At 45.7% G+C, this 24,084-nt stretch overlaps 1 protein-coding gene across 3 annotated transcripts in view; it reads right to left on the bottom strand.

Annotated features, from left to right (window-relative positions):
* Positions 1-24,084, bottom strand: part of GUF1 (GTP binding elongation factor GUF1) — a 719,613-nt gene that overhangs the window by 171,010 nt on the left and 524,519 nt on the right. For all 3 annotated transcript variants that reach the window (XM_069631727.1, XM_069631729.1, XM_069631728.1), the window contains one exon: positions 4,372-4,505. In XM_069631727.1, the coding sequence (XP_069487828.1) occupies positions 4,372-4,505 (134 nt within the window). The remainder of the gene's footprint in view (positions 1-4,371; positions 4,506-24,084) is intronic.

The following is a 24,084-nucleotide window of genomic DNA, read 5'->3' as shown; positions in this document are numbered from 1 at the left end:
TGGGGGTCAAAATTACGAAATCCTTGGACTCTTTATACGAAGCAAACTACCTCTGGCTGATCTGCTCCCTGAAGGTGGCTTTTGAGCTATGGAATCCGCTGCATATTTCCTGGATGGGGGAGATGGCCTCAATTGTCTTGGGGAAGCTAGCTATGGGGCAACGTGCTCGCCTTGGAAACAAGATGATGTGGAGTAACACAGGTTCGATCCACGGGTCCGCGCTTAGAAACCTTTGGGTACAATAACCAAACATAAAAATAATAATCCAGATGGTGACTCCCCCACTGTTCCTCTATTATTTCCAGACTCTACCGGTCTCGCTCGCTCAACAAGCTTCTTTCCACCTTTATTTGGAAGAATAAAAAGCAGAGAATAGCGCTGCAGGTACATATAGCCCTGAGAAGCAAGGGGGGATGGCGCTCCCAACCTTCTGCCAGGATTTTCAGGTCGCCTAGCTGCCAGTGCTAAGGCGGTGGCTATCAGGGAACAATGAGAAACACTGAGCGCATATGGACCGGGCAGTGGTGGGTGCCTCCTTAGCGGAGATCCTTTGGTTGGCCAAACCTGACAGACCAATAAGTATGCAGGCATCACAAATCACAGCCTTAGTGGGGAAGGCGTGGGATATATTAATGAGTCGAGGGGGGGATCTCGACGTGCGGGGCCCGTTCACACCACTATTTGGTAATCCACAGTTCACTCCAGAGGGTGGAATGGAGGGCTTTCAGGAGATGGGGGAAGCGGGCTGTCTACGACTCTGGGACCTAATGAACAGGCAAGAGATTAACATTTTTAAGCAGTGCAAACAATGCTGTGCTCTGACCAATGGAGATTTACGCTACTTTCAGCTGCGCCACTGGGTCTTACACCCCGTTAACAAAACAGCTGCAAATAGACAACTCACCACGTTTGATAAATACATCACAACTCCTTCAGGGCACTTTCCCGAGATGATTGCATTAAGTGCCGACGGCCCACCCACCTGATCTCGGCACTATTTGCAATCATCTCTGGAAAGTGCCCAGGCCCTACATGAGGAAATGGGAGGGTACACTGGGCTGGCCCATACCACTAGAGGAGTGGAAATTCCTGTGGGGCAACATTCTCAAGCTCCCATGCTCCATTCAGCTGAGAGAGGCGTGGTACAAGATGCTGCTTCAGTGGCACTACACCCCGGTGAAACTGCAGAGGATGCCAAGAAGTTGGAGGGCCTGCAGCGGGTGGGGGATTAGGCCCACATTTGGTTAAAGGAATGTTAAATACTGATCTAACCCTGGGGATGGGAGCATGTTTGCTGGGTGTTTGGTAAAGGGAAATGGCGATGCAAGTCAGGGCGAAATTTAAGGCTTGCATGGGACTTGTGTTGGCTCCATTGCTGGTGGTGGCTAGAAAATGGAAAAGTAGGGAGGCCCCCATGATTCACGAGTGGTTATTCAAGACCTGGCACATCCTCGCGATGGAGTGGGTTACCTATAACATTCAAGGGGACTATCCCACATTTTGGGAGAACTGGGATATGTAGTTGACGTATCTCCATGAGAAGTACTGATATCAGATCTGCCCACAGACCCAGAGGATCTTGGACATTATATGATCGCCTTACTGACCCGATGGCTCCAATGTTACATGTATGCCGGCTGAGTGCAATGCAGGGGCAGCTCCGGGCAGGAGCGGGAGGAAGTCTGGGGGAGAGGGAGGGGGTTTCTGGTTTTGCTGGTTACTTGTTGGTTAAAAAATGCTAATAATTTAGTTTGCGGAAAAAAACAGGTGTAGGGCTATTTGCATGTTGTGAACATAGAAAGTGAATAGGTGCGGGGATCCGACCTGGCTCAGACTGGCTTTCCTTGGTGCACTACTGGCACAAGCACATGGCATGTCCAATCCACGGATCTGCTGGGACGGGAGGGAACATTTAATAGAGATGGTTCTATATCATGCTGTTGATTTTCAGAAGAGAAAAATGAAATGCCTAGACACCAATAACATCCTTGTGGGTGAAACCATTGGAGAGGAGCTGGTACCTCTTTGTGCTCAGGCACACTGCACCTCACATCAGTGCCAGTAAGCCCAAGATAATATAATTATGCAGACCATATTATTTAAAACAACGGGATACGGATGGCCCACTTGCACTGGTCTTACTGCTGGAGCAGTGACCAGATTTGCGCTGGTTGTAGTGCAAGTGAAATGGCCAAATATGGGGTGGTTTCACTCTTGTGACTTACAACATGGGAGCACCAGCATAATTGATGTATTTGTGCCAGCACCAAGACCATACAAATTGGATCATTATAAACAGAAGCTCCAGCACAATGACCAAACTGGAGTGTTCTTACACATGATGCAATTACAACATTTGTAGCTGCGTTCGAACTGTAAACAACACCTATGCAAATGTGATAATTGCTCCAACCCTAACAATCATGCAACTACTTTAATTGGGCCCGTTTTGAGACCCGAGTTATTCTGGTTGTTGTGCTGGCTCTGCGGTCAGCAAACCAGGAAGGCCATTAAAGTAGTTCCAGGTGCAAATATCAGCATATGTAATTTCACCAAAGCCCCAATATGATAGTAGCCTCCTGGTTGGATATTCATAGCAAGCAAGACATTAACACTAGGATCCAATTTTACAAAAGTGCAGTATACTATGCAGAAAATTCCCAAATCTGCCACATATTACAGAAATCAAGCTGCTGTTGTAGAACCCTGTTTGTGCAGCTGAGACTGGAAAGATAACACCAATCCACACAACATCATGGCAGACAGTGTGATAAGGCACTAGACCCCTCACAATGAGACAAGGCTTTTCCAATACTCTGAGCACATACGATCCCCATGGGGTTACAAAAACATTGCTTTTGCCACCTAAATTCGACATAGGCGAGCCTGCTATCTAAAAGCAAGCTGTACATACCAGCACCATAAGACTAAGTTACAAAAGGAATGCTATTTAACTGAGAACCGGGCCAAGCTTATTTTTTTATCACCTTGGAATATTATGGTCGGCTGCCTCCAAGTGATCGCAGACAATCTACTGCCCCTTCGCCTCTTGTAATCTCTACTTAAGCAGCAATGTCTAATATCTTGTTAAAATTTAACTGCAATGCTCGGGAAACAATAGCCGACCTTGAGTATCTTCAGAGTAAGGGGCTGTTAGAGCTGTAGACAAACCTTAGGCTTTTGCATTTAAAATGAAAGCCAAATTGTTATTGTTTGTATGTGCTAGGTAATGGAGTATGCGCCTGCATGGGGAGAGTGAGTTGGGTGTTAATAAATAGATTAATAAGCGGTCTGACCCATAGTACACTTTTAGAATAATATCTACAGCCTTGCAGGGAAAGGGAATGCAGCAGCAGGATCCCGCAGAGCCATGCCCATAGATTTTATTTTCCTAAGGGTCCTCCCGATCGCTTTAGAAAATATTTTTTTTATTTCTGGTTGGGACCAGGCCAGCACTTGAAAGAGTAATATAATCTCCACACCACTGCCACACATCATATCCTGCACAAGACCCTAAATATTTTAAATGTGTTAATAATTAAGAAATTGCCTGTCAAAATATAGTTGAGCTAATTCTCAAACAACAATGTACTAACACTTTAAAAATATGTAGGGTACTACGTAGGCGGAACAGCACCTTCCAGGCTGGGGGTATTTACTTCACCCAAGTATTTTTTTAATTTCTAATGGGGACAAGAAGAAATCTTCAACTAAAAAAAATTATTTCTGCTTTCAGCGCTGTATGGCATGCCTTCTCCCATAGCACCTTTTTATTTTAAGCAAGTTCATAAAAGTTGGGTCAACAGCAAATTCTTTAAAAGCATGCAGGTCTAATTACATTTGTAAATCTCAGCTTCCCCAGCAAGGCAAAAATCATCTATTTACAAAGACACACCTATTGGTTTTGCCACAGCTTGAATTTCATGGTACAGAATTGAACTAGATATTGGGCTTCATTACGACCCTGCTGGTCCGGAAAGAACAGTGGTGGTAAAACCACTGCCACCTTTCTTTCTGGACCGGCTGATTAAGAGTCCTTCAGGCGTGAGGTTTAACACCACCCGCCTGCAGGCGGACATGGAAACACTGGCTCTGTCATAGACGGAACCAGTGTTTCCATTGTCCCCATCCCCATGGAACCCTATGGGGCTCCATGGGAATGGGGACTTACACAATTCCGCCTCTGGAATTCCCGGGTCACCGGGGTCGTAATGCCCCAGTGATTCTAGGAATCACGGAGGCGGAATGGTAATATGGGTCCGGCGGTAACCTGCCGGTTTTTCCGGGTTACCGCGGGACTCGTAATGAGGCCCATTGTGTCTGCAAAACAGAAAATAAAATATTTAGCGGTCAGCATTTTGAATAGTTTACCTAGCATAGCCAGATGAGAGTGATTTTAAACTGTCATAAAAATCGACCACAATTTCATTCAGTGGGAAGAGATACTTCAGCATAACTCTGTGTTCATCAATGTAAACCATGCTCTTCTGGACTGCCCTTCGGACCTAAGAACAAAAAAAAATTCAAATCGCAGTTAGTTTTTCACAAAGTATTTTTTCTAAAAGTGGGAGGAGAGAAGATGTTGAAGAGCTGATCAAGGAAAATTTGAAGGTGTCAAATACAGTATTACAAGCCATTTCTGCCCACTAAAATACCACACTTGAAATACAAGAGCTACAAACAACAGTTGGAGAGTTTAGGTTTAAAGAACAAATTACTTACCTCTCTGTAATGTTCCTGACCTTTGATATCCATCTCTCAGCACAGCTGTCCTTTGTTACAGGGGGGCATAGAGCAGCTCTGTGTCAGCTCTGCACGATGTCTATATTGTTAAGGATTCTAATTGGGCATCACACACCAGACCAGGACTCTTGCCACTAGCCTAGGATGCAGCACACAATTAAAACACTTTCACTTAGAATTCGGATTGAGCTGGCACCCAACCCATCTCACACCCCCTTTTACAAATACCCCAGGTCACAATGGACCATGAACCAAGCCGGTGGGTGGTAATAGAATATTTATTTAATTTAAATAAAAAGAAAAGCACACAAATTTAATATTGGGCAGCAATCACCAATGGGGTGATAATTACAAGGTACATTGATGAAATACACTTAGTTTGACCTTCTACTATAACATATCCAAAGGACAAATGAATGGGAGCAATTTTACTGTTCGGGTAGATAGCACTTGCTGACAGCTGCAAAAAAACTGCCTGTCCCAACACTGCTGGGTAAAAATCTACAATTTGTCTCTAAATGTAAAAATCTGGGATGTATGTGGCAAGAAGACCTGGGGAGTGAAACACAGGTAGGAGCAAAGACCAAAGCAGTCTACTTTGTCTTGAGAATGCTACGACAAGCACTTCCCTATATCCCCAAGGAGGCACATGCCGCTGTGGTAGGGGCGCTAACTAGCGCCCACCTTGACTATTGTAATAGTCAATTGATGGGCATCCCTGCCAAACAACTTCAGCGACTTCAGAGAGCCCAGAATGCGGCCATTAGATTGATATTTAAATTGGGCAAATTTACCCATGTATCATCTTATCGGAGAGAGCTACACTGGCTCTCAATTGCATCATGTGTGCGCTATAAATACTAAAAAAATCAAATCAAATCACCAGAGTTAAGATTCCCCCCTGCAATGCTCCCTCAAACCCCTATCAATCGAATGAGTGGATAGAAAGGAGCAGCAAGGAGTATACTAGTCAGCAAACAGAATTAAAATCCAACCTTCAACCACGAAATGGGAGGTAAAATAGGATTTTCAAACCTTTGCAATTGCATAAAATAGCACTTGGAATTACAAAATATTTAATTTAAATGTGCAGTTTAATGAATGAGGCAAATAGGAGTTATAACAGTATCAGGGATGTAAGAACACTAGCAACTACAAGGCAAGGTACCAAAAATGGGCATACAGTTCAAAATTCAACTTTGAAGTGACAACACAGTGCAGCCAAATCACACACATAGAAATTACATTTGCTAATTTACACAGGTTTAAATGTCAAAATGGTTTGAAAAACGGGTGAAATAGACCAAATCGGAATACGGTTTTTATGCTGAATGACAGATGCACATCACTGGGATAATATGCAAGTGAAAGAGTGACTCTAAATGGATGAGATTTTCAATGGGAAAGGATATTTGGTTAAAAAAAAAAAAAAACAGTTGACAGAGAAAATCGGGTTAAAAAGGAAAGGACAAGTTTTACAGAAACAATATTTTAGTGGCTAGAAAAGAGATGCCTCCCGTGACACAGGTTACTTTGCAAGTGTAACCCCTTTGTGCTGTGTGGCTCTTTATGTGGGAATGAATTAGTTTAATCAAAATAGTACTAAGGATTTACACAAGACAGAAATGAGTGGAAGAATGGCGCTAACACTTAGAGATCACAGACAGGATGCACAGAGGATTCTGACAGTTTTAAGGATTTCTGCTAGGGCAGTTATGGGATTTCTATGGGGTGGAACCTAATACAAGGTACAGAGCAAAGGATGAAGTTTGTGGATGTTAGGCAAGGGAAATACTCACAACAAGCACTTGAATGGGTTATTTGGACAGCGCACCGGGTTTCTGGACAGCAAGGCAATATCTGGTCACAGAGGCAAGCTCTCCCAGAAGAAAACAGCTGGGCAATGGTCTGGTCACTGCACAGCGGCACCTCAGCTGGATAAAGCGGATAGCAGAGCAAGCAAGCAGCACTGGATAATCCCACTGAGGATTCAGCCACCTTTTCCCTTTCTCCCTGAATCTCTTGGGACTTTTAGTGGGGTTTTCCTAGATCAATGGTCCTGCCTGGATAGGGTCAGCTATGCTCTGGCCTGGCAGTGGAGTCTGGAATCTTGCAGAGTGAAGTTGGAATATCTGGATGCGCAGGAGCTGGAAAATTCAGAAGAGCGTGTCCTTTGTCTCTCTGAGTCTCCCTCTTTTATAAAGGCAGGAGACATCACAAGGTTTACCATGGGGGGCAGGCATTTGGCCTGCAATACCTCTAACAACTGGATTGGTCAAGATTTACTGTTACCATCTTCCTGTCAACCGGTTGGGCTTCAAGGACATGATATCAGTTTTATGGTGTGAGCTTAAATTGCCCATGCCCTCCCACAGTCATTTTTGCCAAAAACCAGTTATGACATAAATTGCACATTTTTACAATTGTGGCATTTTTGAAAATCACATAGGCAAATGACACATTTCATACAGAGCATGGCATTCCGACTCCCAAGTCTGTACTTTATCATTTCACCCTCCTAATAATCTTTCACATTTTTCAGTGGGTAATATTTCACCTAAGATTCTACAATTGTATATGTGTGTACCTATTATCACAGAGCATGTTTGCATTACATTTTAAAGTTGCCCAAGTATACTTCTACCACGATTTACATTTTTCTGCCGTTTGCGTCTTATGCATGCTAGGGAAAGCCACAATATCTTTTTTTTAATGCCACAAAAATTACATTTAAACTGTTAAACTTTTGCATTCCTGCGTTTCCCGGTTGCAGAAATAAAAGTCTTAAAGTTTATTAATTCAGAACAGTCTTTTGCCCCAAATGGCCAGCATTGTCTTCCAAATAAGGGCATTTTTTTTCAACCCACAGCCAACTGGCAGGCACTAGCTCTGTGTGCCATGGATTTGTCTTTGAAGCTCCCCAGTTTAAGTTGAGGGGAAGTGCTTATTAAAAAAGTCACACCTACGTGTCCCAGAAATCCATTGTACCTGGCTGGAGCAATGCCACAGAGTCTGATGAGGGTGTGAAATGCTTCACCTCTGCCTATTCATAGGCCCCAGATGCTGGTACACTCGGGGGGGGGGGGGAAGGTAGATCCTGTAGTCAGTCCGTTGAAGCCAGGGCCTAAAAACATGTCCTGCTAGTTTCACAGTAACTTTATTTTTCTTTTTTTCTTTCCTGAATCAGAAAGCGAGACTGTTGGCATTAAACATCCTATATATGTTTTAACACAAACCCCCAACACATTTCTATGCAAGGACAGGGCCTTCATACAACATTTCACTTTTAAACAGATGTTTGTAAAAAGCACTAATTTACACATGGTTCATTTTTCCTTTCCTGTCACTTTCAAATGCATTTTTTCCTTTTATCTTTATTCTGAGCATTTTCATGGCCATAGTCAATTGCTACTACACAGGAATCTGTTCAAAGCAAGGGTCCAATAAAACTTACATGAACAAAGAGAGAGAAAGCTTTTTATGAAGGGTTTATCTGTGTCATTTTTTTGCAAAAAGGAAATCGTTTTGCGTACGGCTTGATGTGAAATTGTTGTTATTTCACAGATCTTGCCTGACACAGCCTGCCATTTAATGAGACATGCCCCCTTTTTGCTGGAACACAACCTGAATATGGAGGGACCTAGCTGGGTCTTACTGAATCAGAACTGTGTACTATTGAACAGATGAAAGAGCATCAGGGCGCAGTCATTTTAAAAGGCAGAATATTTTCTTTCTCGGTGAAAAAGTTTAGAGCTGGCAGCATAGCAGTGCTGCCTTTGAATTCATTTATTTGGTGCGATTGAAGAAATTGCTGGCAGCAATTCTCAGGGTGTTCTGTGTTTCATCTTGCCCCATGTGTGGCTGGTAAAACAGCGCAGCCATCATTTTGGAGACGGCAAAGTGTAGTTTTAATGCAAGGCGATAGTGCTCAACAGAGCCAGCGAAGCCATTCTGCTGGTGACTGCTGAGATCTAGTTTGGTGAGGTAGGGGAGTTCTGCTGGGCAATATACCCCACAATATGCACCCTGCACCAGACATGTGACCTTAGTTCTACCTTCTTCCCCCTAGCACTCGGATGCTGAGGGACCACAGAACTAAGGTGTACAAGCTATCTGACTAGAAGGGAAGGTAGGGAGGGAGATTAAGTATTGGTGGGAGAACAATCCATCATAAACAACATTACCTTACCGAGAGGCAAGTAATTTGTTCGCCCAATGGAGTCCCTCCTCCCATGGATAACTTCCCTTTGATAGACTCCTTTAGTAGTACGTAGACCCGGAAGAAGGAGGAGAGAAAGGACACCATCCCAACCAGAAAACATTGAATAACACTCCAGCTAAAATGAGCATCCTGACCACTGAGAATCAAAGCATGATGTCTTGCAAATGTTATCAAAGAAGTCACCCTCGCTGCCTGGCAAATATGAAGAACAGAGACTCCACGTTGCTGAGCCGAAGCAGTAGTCAGCCCTCTGGTACAGTGTGCCCGCAGACTCTCAGGTACATCCTTACCAGCCAGATCATAGTATTCCGAGATACAGAGCATGATCCACCTTGACAGGGTCTGTTTGGTGACAGCCCTGCCAGCACAAGCACCAGCATAACCAACGAAAAGCCTATCAACTTTCCTGGTCTCTCCCGTCCGAGAATCTTAGTAGCTGACGGCCCACACAATGTCCGGCTGATGAAATTGTACCTCTGCCTTAGAAGGGCAAAGCGGAGGAAAAAAGAAAGGAAGATGGACCTTTTGAGAGAGATGGAAATCAAACACCACTTTCTGAAGCAAGGGTGGTCACTAACAAGGTCAACTTCTCCTCGGAAAAAACAAGTAGGGAAGCCCCACTGCCAACGGAGCTCACTCACATGCATAGCGGAAGTGATCACGGGCAGAAAAATCATCTTACGGGTGAGAGATCTTAATGAATAAGAATAAAGGGGTTCAAATGAAGCACCCATGAGAAATGTTATCACTGAAATTAAATCCCACGACGGAACAACAAACTGTGTTGGGGGTGGGGAGAAACAGATTTCACAGAACTTGCTGGAACTGCATGACCTTCAGGATTGTGAAAAAAAGTACCCTGCTCCAGGGTTCTCTTGAAAACCAAAAATGGCAGCAAGCAAGGTACCCTTTCACAGTGCCAATTTGTAGGCCAAAGAAAGCAGAAAATGCCGAACAGAGCATGTGGAGCAAGTGAAAGATTCCAGCTCCCTCTCCCGGCACCAAGCCACAAAAGTAAGCCACCGGCATGCATTGATGGATTTGGTGGCAAGCCTCCTAGAGGAGAGGAGCAGGTCAAAGACATCCTCCGACAAATCCCGCTCCTTATACAGCAACCTTTCAGCAGCCAGGCATGAAGGTTCAGACTGTTGAGGTTCAGGTGCAGGACTGTCCCTCTGAATGTGAGAAGAGGAGCGCTCTCATGGAAGGCGCCAAAGAGGGTAGATGGCCATGTCTAGTAACTCTGGGTACCACGATCTCTGACCCAGTCCAGATCGATCATCATCATCATCATCATCATCATCATCATGGACCCAAACAGGCGTAATCGCCTTAGAATCAGCGGAATGAAAGGGATTGGTGTTAACGCACAGAGTAGTTTTAAGTCCCATTCTACTGTCAAAGCATCTCCCAGACATAGATAAGGAAGGGAGGGTGAGAGTGGGAAGGAAATGGAAACAGACAGGCAACTACCGTACTAGGCCTGATGACATTTCTGGTAGAGGCGGAGAAAAACAAAGGGTGAGGGAGAGGGGTGCAGAAATGGAGGGGAGGAACAAAACAAGCGACTGTCGTATTAGGCCTGATGAAATTTCAGGTAGTGCCGAGGGATGGTGGGGGGAACAAGTAAGGGGAGAGGGGAGGCAAACCAGAGACTTCTTTCAGTTCAGGGAGAAGCACAAGGTATGCAATAGGCCGAGCTGCACATCCAGTGGAAGTGCACCGATGTCTGGCCTGGGGAGCAAGCTCATATGAGTCAGTCATCCAGATAGTGAAAAACATGAATGCCTTTCCTTCTAAGGCGATCCGCTATCACTACCAGCAGCTTGATGAAAACCCTGGGCACCGAAGAGAGACCAAATAAAAGGCAATAAATTACTCACCATGAACCTCAGGTACTGCCTGTGTTTTCTGTGGATGCGCACATGGAAGCATGCATCGTGGAGATCCAGGAAGACAAGCCAATCCTGCAGGTCCAGGGCACAAAGGATCTGGGCTAGGATATCCATCTTGTACTTGTCCTTGTTCAAAAGCCTCACATCCAAGATGGGGCGGAGGCCCCTTCCTCATTTGGCACCATAAAATAGGTTGTATACCAGCCCTTGCCTCATTCCGAGTAGGGCCCGGGTCTATGGCACCCGTTTCCTGAAGCTGACAAACCTCTTCCAATAGGAGAGGGTCCGGAGCAACAAACTGGACATCTGGTGGATGGTCTAGAGGGAGATGAGCAAAAGGGAGACTGTATGCCTGGTACATGACCTGTAAAGGCCAGGCATCAGACATGGAAAGAAACTATTCCTTTCCGAATTGGGATATTTTGACTTCCACAGGGGAGTGATGGTGGATGTCTAAGTCAAAGTGGCTTTGAGCCTGGAGCTGCAGAGGGCACAGTGGAGGCAGCTATACCTCCTCTGGGGTCACCCATACTGCGGCCCCTGCTGGGGTGTCGCTGCACCGGCTTGCCTCTTCCTCTGTAGGCATAAGAGGTGAAGGAGTGAAATCACCAGCCCCTAGCAGGTTTCTGCTGTTAAAGCTCCAGTCTCAGCGACTTTGCTGCTGCATTTGAGGCCTAGAATGTTTGCAGGGTTTCGTCAGCTTTGGTAACAAACTGGTTGTTGCCATCAAATGTCATGTCAGGAGTTTTTCCTGGAGGTCAGGGGCAAAACCAGACGTTCTCAGACATGAGCATCTCCTAACTATGGTACTGGTGGCCATCGTCCTGGCTACACATTCCATTGTGTCCAAGCCTAAGGACATGGCAGGAGGTCTCCTCGCCATCATGATTGTAAAGCGCTCTATTGCTCTCCGAAGCTAGGCCTGCACTCAATAACTACCCTAATAATAATATTCATTCACAAGAGCCTCAAAATCTTCTCGCATCTCACCCTCTGGGATGTGATCTGCTACCTCTGAGATGACAGAGCCAAAATGAAAATGTGGCCTGGGTACATAAGGCGTAGATGCACCTGAGGCCAAGGCTTGCAGAGCCAAAAACCTTCCTCCGCCATGTGTCTAGCCTCTTGCTCTCCTTGTTCGGGCCAGAGAAGGGAAAGATATAGTCTTCAAGTTAGTCGTTGCAGCCTGCACAACTAAACTCTATGGAGATGCATGGGCAGACAGGAACAGCGGGTCTAATAATGCTTGTCTGTGCTTTTTGTCCAGATCCCGTTCTATAGTCAAAACTGTGGCTGGTTTGGACCTTAACTCGAGGACAGGAGCCTCTACTGCCTGGTTGAACGACATCAATGTCTCTTGCTTTGGAACTTCATCCAAGATGACCGTCAGTTCATACTGCACCTTTCGACGGGTGGGGGCTGATAACCCTAGGGTATCAACCACCTTCACAATTGGGCAATGAAAAGCAGCCCAAGGCTGGATTGGACAAGGAGCATGTCCATGTCTGCAGGTGTTCAGTCTACCTGTGCGCTGCAAGTCCACAAAGTCACCATCATCCGCATAAAGCTCTTCTGGGAAGCCACTACATTCCAAAGGCTGAAGGGGCTCAAAACCAAAGGGAATTGGGTCCCCTGGCTCATAAATCCCCTCCAAGTGGGACCCGAATGTACTCTTGAGGAATTCCAGCATCACTGATGACGGTCAGTTCCAGTGGCGCTGTGGAAGGGATGAATGAGGCCGGTGGACCCATGTCCGAAGACTGAGTAGTGAGACCTCAAGGCTGGATCATGTCCGCCTTTCGCGTGGTTAGCATCTTTGCCGGCTCGTCCAAGCACAGCAGACTCAGTTGCTGGTGAGGCCAAAGCCATCAGCGTCTGGGACATCTTAGGCCTGAAGGCCTCCCATTCCTCTGGGGTGGTGGATTGGGTCAGGAAAGCTACCTCTGGAGCCTGGTTATCCGAGGAGTCCCTTAAGTGGTGGCTCCTGTTCTTCAACAAGGAAGAAGAAGAATGCTTTGAAGAACCTTGCTCCCCTCTCAGCCAGATTTACGTATGCTATAGGAGCCATCGTAGATGAGGAAGAAATCCATTAGAAGAACAAATTACTTACCTCTTGGAAATGTTCTTATTGATGGTAGTTTTTCCCACAGTGTCCTCTTTGCCCTTCAAACCTGTCCCTATTGGCCGATTGCTTGTACACTTTTTCTGTTCTGGGGTACCTCATCTGCTGAGCGCTAGTGAAAAAAGGATGAACCAAGGTTAGGGGGCCTAGTAGGCATTATACATACTGGCCTCAATGTCATGTCTGGCGTGAGGAATCCATCAGGGCAGAGCCAAAACAGAGCTGCACTGTGTCCCCTTGTGGCAAAAAAATATCTGAGGAAAGCTGGCACTGGAAATATAAATTGCAGTTGAGGTATTCGAGGAAGGAATCCATTAGAAAGGAAACATCTTAATTCTCTTTTGAAGCAATTGTAGTTTTCTCGTTTTCTCAAGGTTGGACAGGTCTTACTCCATGACTTGGGGTCTGATCCCCCTTTCCTCTTTTGCTGGTGCATGCGAATGCTGAGAAAGCCTGTATTTGAAGATCTCAGAGATCTAGTAGGCTTAGATAGATTGATATCCTTGGAGATGACAGAGGGGCCAGATTGCACAATGAACCATGCACAATGTTTTCAGAATAACTCATTTAATGGGTAGCCACCACAGGGAATTCATCCGGCTGTGGGCACTAGCTTACTTAAGGCTAGGATGATCTGTACTGCTCGGTTTTGAACCAGTTGTAGGTGCTTCAGCAGCCATTTTGAAGCTACCATATATATGATGTTGTAATACTCCATCTTTGTCAAGACCAAAGCTTGGAAGGCATTCACCTTGTGTCTAAACTCCAGCATACCAATGATTTGTTAAAGTTTAACATCTGGCAGTGTTCAGCTTTCATTGTAGCCTAGCCTTCATCTACAAAGGATAATTCTAGGTCAAAGATTACACTGTTATTGTGTAGTTAGGCTGCAGGCATAGATGCCTCTCCCAGTTCTGCCAGCCACTGGAAGGGGAGTGTTGGATATTTACATGGTCCACAAACAATATGTTTGTCTTGTGTCTAGAAACCGGCAGCATGTAGCAATCTATGTCTGGATTCAGCAAGGAACCCAAGTTTACAAGGGGCTTGCCAAGCTGGTTGTCAAAATAGATGAAAACTTGAGAAGCATCCAAGCACAGCTGGAATGGGTTTTCAAATGATTCCGATGGTCACATGCATGCATGCAGATCCATCTAGAATCCCATCATTGAGGCTTCGATTGGAAGATTTAGGATTTCCTATGACAATTTACAAGCCCTGGTCTTTAAAGTATTATGCAACACAACAAGGGTTGTGTTTCACTGTGGTTCTGCATTTGGTTCTTGACCATATCCTCCACTATTTTGGCCTTGAAAGTGAGAGATCTGATGGAAATTCACAAGGAAACTAGGGTCTTTGTTTTTTTCAGGAAAAAAAGCTTTACTGAGACGTTCTCCAGAGAGGCAGAAAGAGAGCCTACTTTCAAGCAGTCATTACATATTACTGAAAAGCAGTTGCCAGGGGTGCAAGAGGATTTTTCTCAAAAAGATTCTGTACAGAGATACACATCAATGTAGGAAGCTTTAATTTTCAAAGATAAGAATACATATCTGCCTGAATTGTTGCACCGTTACAATTAGATCACGCCTCTTGCATTCTGCATTGTTCCCTGCCTAACATGCTAATGTATATGCAAGCTTTGGTATTTGCTTTGCCTGTGTACCCTGATCTGATGCACCCCCATTGCTTGACTCTGAATAAGTAGACTTAACCTGTCTTAAACTCATTAGCCTGCATTGCTCGTACAGAGCAAGCACTGCCTAGCCAAATAGTGCCTGTAACGCTTACCTACAACTGCCTCACAGACCCAGCGGCCCTTCCTCTCTAATCTCGGTAACATGCTACCACGCTGGTCCTCCCTAAGGTCACTGCTCTCCTCATTACAAGTACTACTCTCAGTGTGGTCAATTACCAGGTCGTCACACCTACCACCTCCCGATTTAGCTGCACCTAGCTCCTTGCACACCTCATACATGGCCACCTCTCACAGATCTCCTGATACCTACCAAAGTACTGATATGATATGATATGGCATTTGTAACGCGCCTATACACAAGTGTTTCAATACCACAACATCTACCTCAACGATCCGGCCCTATGGCTCGACCATTTCGCCAAAAAACCCTCACCTGACCAACCATGTCCTTTCACTCTTAGAAACCTAAGATTAGGATCTAGACATATGGGTAAGAAGGGACACCCCATGTACCTGAGCCCATACCTCAAAACTCATTCGCACAGCCCGCCTCCACAAATGGCCACCTCACCCACGCCCCATCACCTTTAAACCATCACAGATTCATCAAGCAACGTTGGTTTAATTAAAGCTGCCCTGATTAACGCAAGATCCCTAGCTGCGCACGCTCTGGACATTGCTGATCTTATCAAAACTCAGGAACTCGACTTCATCGCCATCACCGAGACCTGGCTGCACGCGGCTTCCGGCCCGGCACTCTCATTGGCCATCCCCACTGATTACTCCATCATCAGATGTGATCGCACCTCGAGAGGTGGAGGAACTGCTTTCATCGCTATAAACTCATTAGGACTTAGAACCATCCCAAGCACTAAGGTGGAAACTGCAGAGTTACTCTCTGTCAAGCTCGGACTCTCAACTAACCAAACGGCTACCATCCACCTAATATACAGACCCCCTGGTCCACCCACATCCTTTGTGGATGATATCTCTACGTTAGTACTCAACAATGCTAAATCCAACTCCCAAACCATCATTCTTGGCGACCTCAATCTAGGACACCAAGACCCTAATGATCCTGCGGCCCTCGACCTAGCTAATACCTTAACAGATTTAGGTTTCACTCACCACATACAGGAACCCACCCACATTTAAGGGCGATCCCTTGACTGGCTTAGTGACACCAATTGCAATATTAGCGTAATCTCCAACGCCCCTTGCTTGTGGTCTGACCACCATGTCATCACTTTCAGCATCGAAGCAGCCCCACCACCCAGGCCTTTGGTCACCCCAGCCACCCTCACTAGAAATAAAAAGAACATTACGACAGAAAAAAATACTCCCCCTTATCCTTCCCACACTAAATAACGCTCCTGACACTTGCTCAGACCCCACCAACCTAGCTGACATGTATAACCAGTCACTGCTTGCAGCCATCAACTCTATCGCCCCGCTCAAACTGAGGAAATCCAAACAACGAGCACACCTTAACTCATGGTTTACTCCCCAGCTTAGAGTGTTACGCAAAGAGAAATGCACAGCAGAGTCACGCTGGAGAAGTCACCACTCCGACGCCCACAAGGACAGTCTTCTGATAGCCACCCTTAACTATAAAGAAGCTGTACTCCAGGCAAAAAATGATTCTTATAATAACTGCATTATGTCAGCCCAGTCCAATACTAAGGAACTCTTTAATATCCTTAAGGAACTCGAGACACCTGCAGCCCCCCCCTGACTCTTGCTCCAAAGACAACACTTGGTGCACCAATATTCAGTCAGCACTCCTGGGTAAAATTGCTACCCTCCAATCTAAACTCAGGGACAAACAGAAATCCCTACAGCTTGACCAACCACCGACCACACCTACACTTAATACACATTTAACCTATCTGCATAAACCTTTCTCCTTCTCCCCACTCACTACTCTCGAAGTAGAAAACATCATAAACAATTTAAAACCTTCCAATTGCCAAGGCGACCCCTGCCCAGCACCTATTATCAAGGAAGCATCTCATGAGCTAGCCCCGTTCATTACAGCATTCATAAATGCTTCTTTCAAGACGGGTATTGTCCCCGACAACCTAAAGGATGCATGGGTTATCCCACTCCTCAAAAAACCCTTCCTTGACCCTAATATCCCAACTAACTTCAGACCCATCACTACAGTCCCATTCCTGCTCAAGATCCTGGACCGCGCAGCCTACCTGCAGATTCAGGATTACCTCGAACTAAACAATCTCCTGGGTTTAAGACAATCAGGGTTCCACCCTAAACATGGAGTCACTGAAGGACAATGGGAAGCTAGCTCTTCTTCTCCTCGATCTCTCCGCGGCTTTTGATCTGGTCAACCACCAAATACTCTGCCAGCATCTCAAATCCGCAGCCCACTTCTCCGACTCTGCCAATGCCTGGATCCACTCATTCCTGAGCAATAGATCCATGAGGGTCTTCTCACCGCTGCCATCAGCGGATCCCTCCCCTATTCACTGTGGCGTTCCTCAAGGCTCGTGTGTATCCCCTACGTTGTATAACGTATTCACCAAGCCCCTCTTCGATGTGCTTGACTATCTGGGTGTCTCCTACACTAACTATGCGGACGCCACCAGACACTCATCCCTATCACAGGAGACTACACAGCTGACACCAAAGCCCTTAACGATGTTTACTCGGTCATCCAGACCTGGATGGCACAGCACGAACTTTGCCTTAACGATGATAAGACTGAGCTCTTAATTTTAGGATCAAATCATCGGCTCAGCAAACTAGACCAAACCTGCAAGTCCTTCATTATTGCCGGCAATGACATTAAAGTCTCCAAAGATACTAAGACGCTAGGGGTCTATCTTGACTCCTCGCTTTCTCTGAACAGACAAATAAATGCAGTTAGGTCAGCTTCGGCCTATACCTGCAAACTTATCACTGCCTGTAGACCCTTCCTAAACTCCACCAACAGTATCATACTCGCCAGAACTCTTGTTATGGCCAAAATCGACTACTGTAGTGCTCTCTACCTAGGGACCAGTCAGTCTAACCTTAATAAATTGCAAACTGTACAAAATAATGCCTTAAGGGCAGCCTTAAACATCCCGAGACGCTCTCATATCTCCTCCATCAGATCGGACTTACGCTGGCTCCCGGTAAAACAGAGAATTGCCCTGAAAACCCTAGCTTTGACTCATAAATGTCTGAACAACAACGCCCCACCTTACCTGTCCACTCGCTTCTCACGCCACACCTCCACTCGACCTACCAGAGCAGCCCAAACTCACAGCCTCATCGTGCCTAGATGCAAACTCCAAAAAGCTGGTGGGGTGAGCTTCCCCGTCCTGGCCTCCAAACTCTGGAACACCTTGCCCACACCTATCAGAATTGAACCATCATTCCACTCCTTCAATAACAATGCTAAAACATGGCTGCTCTCACAAGACTCATGAGACCTTGACACAGTCCAGACTCCATGTGGGGTACAGGACTGAATATACATTTTCTCTCTGCTCTGTCCCTGTATTATACGCTGTTAATGGTACCCTTCGGTACATGTATATATGCTGTATATTTTTGTAACTCACTGTAACTACTGCTTTTTGTAACATGTTTAAGAGTATGTACATGTATATATGCTGTATATTTTTGTAACTTCTGTAACTACTGCTTTTTGTAACATGTTTAAGAGTATGCGCCCGGTTGCCCCTGGGCCTAGTTTTTGGCGCTTTATAAATCAAATCAAATCATTATGACCAAATGCAGAGACGCATGGGAGAGTGACAAGATCCTGTAGCAATCGGATAGCTGCATGAAAGGCCAACTTGCAGATCTTTCTTTTCATAACAGTTGTGTCCATAAAGAAGTGCACCACGTCGTAAGCCGATTAGGTCGATTGTTACATTCATAGGCTGGACTCCAAGCCATTGGTCTCTCCCTTCAGAATTTTAAAGAGTTAAAATTCAGATGTGTAGCCTCTAGCATGCATTATGCAGGCAATTTTGATTTTAGTATCCTTCAATATCTTCAACTCATTTTCCATTGTCTACCTGTTTGTTTCAGGTAAGCCAATTTTCATTACAGTAGCAAGAATCTGAATACATGTCTTCATTTTAGCAAGTGTTGGATGGTATAAAACCTAATTCTACTAACTATCCAATAAATCTTGTTTTAGAAAACATAAAAAAAAACACCCTTTCCTCTTACTTTACTTCCTATTTAAGGCTGTTCAAATTCATACTATTTAATAGTAAATGTGATGCTTACAAAATACTTAAACCTATAGGAAAGGTGTTACATAGTGAATCAACAGGAATTACAACATTCATTGTAAAAGAAAACCTGTTTTATGTGTAAACACTTGCAGAAGAAAAAAGAATGGAACCCCAGCGCTCAGGTGGGGGACTGCCAGTTGTAGCATACTTTTCTTTACATATACAACTTTTAGCTTTAGATCTTGGTTTCTACCATGCAAATAACATTCCCAAACCCAAAAAGATCCTTACCAGCACATACGACATGAGTACTTCTGACGATCGGACATCAACTTGACAGGCTTTTTTTCTGTCTCCACTGCTATCCCACCAACACCCCATCCCCTCAGGTTTTGTATCGGTCTCCACTGCTATTCCACTAAAACACACTTACCTCTTTTCTTGCAGTGCCGAGCACAGCAAGGCCAACAGTACATGGCACATGCACTGTATACAAGATCACTCTACGTTACTGATAACACCAATACTGATCCATGTATATCCGTACTACTGTAATTACACTACAAGTAATGCAACTGCTACCGGTACTGCAAGTGTTAATTCTGGCATGGGTGTTACTACCAATGCTTTTAGCAGAATGCATGCCAACTACTAGTAGATGAAATACTACTAAATACTATTTATTTGAGCAGTGTTTTTACAGCACCACCAGTAAAAAAATACACTAACTAAAGTGTTGTGACAGGTTCAGGGACTTGACCCTGTCTGGGGATGGGGGGACAGGCACGCCTCCTGGCCTGGGGCAAAGGGCTTACCAGCCCTACCCGGTGGTGGAGTGAGGAGGTTGGGAGTGCCCCAGTCCTCCACCACCCTGTCTGTGCCTTGTATATAATCCTTGGTACCATGTTTTCTTAATCAATAATATGTACATCTGTTGCAGGCCAGAATTTGATCCATCTTGTTTGTTCCACAATGCTGTGCGGCCCCAGGAAACCACAGAGACCTGCATGGAAATCTCATTGCCCCCTCACAGCACCTGATGATCCAGCGCTCAGCAAAAACAACGCTTTCACCAAGCATTGCATTACCGCAGCATACACCGAAAGAAGCAATGAACGAATGCCAGACTGGACAGCTTGCTCAAAAAGGGGGCGGAGCCACGTGGGGGTTATATGGACATTCAATGTGCTGGCCCAACTCTGGGAAGGAGACATGATCAGAATGGCCCCTTGAGTCGGTTTGTAAAGGGAACCAATTTAGAGGGGATGAAAAAAGCAAAACAGAATGTTGCAGGTATAAAAGACCCAAGAAAAAAAGTCAAGTGTCGGGTGTGGCGGAGGACTTGGAGACCAAGAGGAGGACAGAAGGAGGAGCAGAGATATGAGGAGTCTGTGACGTGACTGGATGTTCATGCAGGTGAGGTATTTAATGTGAATTCCTTCCGCCTACAGCTTCCTCATCAAAGGTAGGTTCCTATACCAGTACAAAAATCTGGAGGCAAGTAAGAAAACAGCACTTATACTAGAACATCCTAGAGGACTGCTCTGCCAACACAAGTGTCCTGTCCCGATAGGGAATCCACGCACTAATTGTTGGCAAATGTGTGCAAAGAAACCCATGCAGCTGACTCCTTGATGATCAATATAGGGATCCCCCAACGCCCCCCCCCCACATCTGCAGGTCAGAGGGCACAGCCGGGTCTTTGGTTAAATGAGCCCTAAGGCCATGAGGCACATCCTTCATGGCCACATCAAAATAAGCAGAGAATGATCTATCTGGAAATGGTACATTAAGTAGCCACCCTTCCCGCACGGGCATCAGGGTAACCCACAAAAAACGTGTCATCTTTTCTGATTTCCCTCATCACAAAGACACAGTTGCAGAGGGCCTGCGCAGAATCCAGCATATAGAACCTCTCTTCTATCTTAGAGAGTGAGGTAGAGGAAAAAACACAAGAAGATGTGTCTTCGAGAGGGATGAAACTCAAACACAGGGCTGGGTATCAAGGATAGTCTCAGTTTCAAAGTCTCTCTCCTTGGAGACTACCAAGAAAGGAAGTTAAACAGATAGACGGAGCACAGAGTTCACTGACCCATTTTCCAGCAGTGAGTGCCGCCAAGAAAAATAATTTAAAGCATGAGCTGTCTTACAGAACTAGAATGCAGGAGCCCAAACAGAGGTACCACCAGGGAAGTCAAAACTCAGTTCTAATTCCATGCAGGAACAACAAACTGACATGGGGAAAACTTGTTATTAAGCCCTGCAAAAACTGCATAACAGTGGGATTGGTGAAGACTGAAGCCTGCTCATGGGTTATTTTCATTTTTCTTTTTTTTTTTAAACTCTTTTATTTATCTAGTTTCATCATACTGCATATAGCAATATCAGACAGTTACATCTGTCTACATGCATTCGTAAAGCATTGTGACGTCAAGCACAGACATGAATAAACTATCCTCAAGCAGTGACAACATGCTCCCTTCCATCCAGACGAGGCCCAACACCTACAACCCTCCCGTCTATCCAATCCCTCCACACCACTTTATATTCTAGCAGGTACATCATAACTCCCCCACCCCCTAGACAGCATAACATCCTTCATCCATCCACACTGAACCCCCTGGACACATCAATGTCTACAACTGTGTCCTGTCCGAGTGTAACCTCCCCATATTTTATAAGAGTTACCAACCTCTTCCACCCCACCCTCACTTCCTGAATAGCCTACAATCTACGGCAGCCGCAGGTCAGAGTGAGCCTCGAGCGAGTCCCAAACTTTGTGCCTGACACCGTACTGATAAACACGGTCCTCTGTAGGACCTAGAGACGTGGCCACATCTCTCTACACCCTGACCCACAATCACATGGCCCTCTTCAAGTCAACCATCCTCATTCCAGACTGCACCTTCCACGCCATTGTTAACACGCACTTTGCCACTATCAGACCTAATGCTAGCACTCTATTTAATGCCTTCCCATGCTTCCATTTCCGGTTACGCCCTAGCCCCCACAGACACTGCTTCACCATCGGCAGAATCCTCAACTTTATCAACCCGAACATTTGTCCAAGAGCTGCATCCCAAAGTCCTGTCACCAGATCGCACCCCACCATATGTGTAGATATGACCCTAGTACCCTCTTACACTTCCAACAATTCGGGTCAGCGCCTGGAGCCACCATCACAGCAGTGATACATACATACACGCCTTACTATCCTGGACACTTGTCTCATATGTGACAAGACCCCGCCATTCCCAGTCAGAAAACTCTTGCCCTAAAACTCCTTCTGACTTTAAACTCAGGACCCCTGCCTCCACATCCTGTTCTGCCCAGTCCGCTGCATAGAGTTCAGAGATATTGCTAGTGCTGCCGGTCAGTTGTGTCACATTCATCCCGTGTATCCGGGGGCTCTCCGGAAAACCATCCCACCCCGACTCCTGCCATTAGCGTAGCAAACTCCAGAAAGTCCAGGCGAACCGGCGGGTGTGCTGAAAATGTGATGGGACATCATCCTTATATATGTTTCCCACCAATGCTTCATGCCCCACTTGCCCCATACCACTGCCCCCTTCTGCTTGAGTACATTATCCAAACTACTGCACGTGAGGACCATCTCTGGCATAAAGATCATTTTCTGTCCCGGATGTTTAGTAGCCTGCCACCAAGTCCGGATAATAGTGCTCACTGGAGTCAGAAGCTGCTTAAGCTTCTTTACTTGCCCTCCAAGCAAATCCAGCAGACTCCTTGGAGCAGATTCTGCCTTAATCCAGTTGCTGAACCAGTCCATATGCGGGAGAACAAACCAGTCCACCATATGCTAGGGCACAGAGTCCCAGTAATGGGACCTAAAATCAGGCGCCCCAACGTCCCCTTTACCTGATGGTAAATGCAAAGTAGCCAATGCTATCGTCGGCGAACCTCACTTCCAAAGAAGTGATTAATATGTCCTGTGAAGCACTCTGAAGCAAGAGGCGGGTATAGGCAAGGGCATCAACGGAAACACAATAATCTTAACTGGCGCCACCTGTACCATGAACGAGATAGGGAAACTTTCCTAGAATTCTGGCTGCTTGCCAAAAGCAGCCACTGCCTGCACCACATTTCTTGCATGCACCCAATCCCATTTCACACTGACCATGATACTGAGGTACCTAAATCTTCCTTTTGGGATCTCCATCCAGAGATGCGAGAGCTGGTCCACCACCCTCCCTGGCAGGGTGTGAGTTATTTATCACCACACTCGAGAATCTCACAAAGTCCTCCACGGTAACCATAGCCTGTCACAGGCTTGTAGCCGAATCGTGAACATACAAATGCACGTTCTCTGTATAAAAGCAGATGCAATGGCTCGCCCTGTCCATCCGTAATCCCACCGCTTCATGCCTCTTCAGATAGACCCATGCCATTGGTTCAAAAACCAGTGCAAAAAACAGCAGAGAGGACACCGTGGTCCTCGCCGCACTCGCCAAAGACTCGAGATTGACCCAGTAACCTACACCCTGAAAGACGAGCCCGGATATATAAGCCTCACCCAATCAATAAATTGGGCCACCAATCCCATTTTACCATGTACCATCCATTGTAAGTACCAGTTAACCAAGTCAAAGGCCTTGTAAGAATCCAAGCTGACCATTGCCAGCTTCTCAGCAGAGTCCCTATATTTATCCAGAATCAAGAATAACCTCAGATTTTGCACAGTAAACCTGCCTGGAATAAATCTGGTCTGGTCCGGATGAACCAAGCCCTGAATTGCTGGGCTCAATCGACCCACCAAGAGTTTACACAGAATTTTAACGTCCACATTTATCATGGACATAAGTCAGTCGGAGGCAAAGTCCCATTTATCCCTTCCCTCCTTAGGCAAGAGTATCACCAGTGCTTCTAAAATATCCCTCAGGAGCCTACCAGACACCTTGCTCACTAGGAAGATTTTCAATGGCTTAGGGACCAACAGCTCCCTGTAGGTTTTATACACCTCCACTGTGATCGCATCAACCCCAAGCGTCTTACCCGAGCTCAGTCCCTCAACAGCCCACTCGACATCATGAGCATCTACGACTGACCCTAGTTGCTCCCTTTGCTCCTCCACAAGCCCAGTGAGAGCTGCCTCCTCCAACCATGAGGCTGCACGCTCCACATCAAACCCCTCCTTCTAAGCATACAGGTTGGCATAATCTCCTGAGACACATCACAAATACTGTTACGGTCTG

The sequence above is a fragment of the Ambystoma mexicanum genome, chromosome 6q (genome assembly GCF_040938575.1).
Source record: "Ambystoma mexicanum isolate Mex_15411 chromosome 6q, UKY_AmexF1_1, whole genome shotgun sequence".
NCBI lineage: Eukaryota > Metazoa > Chordata > Amphibia > Caudata > Ambystomatidae > Ambystoma > Ambystoma mexicanum.
The sequence above is the reverse complement of the archived record's forward strand: the minus strand, read 5'-3'. Positions and strand labels throughout refer to the sequence as shown.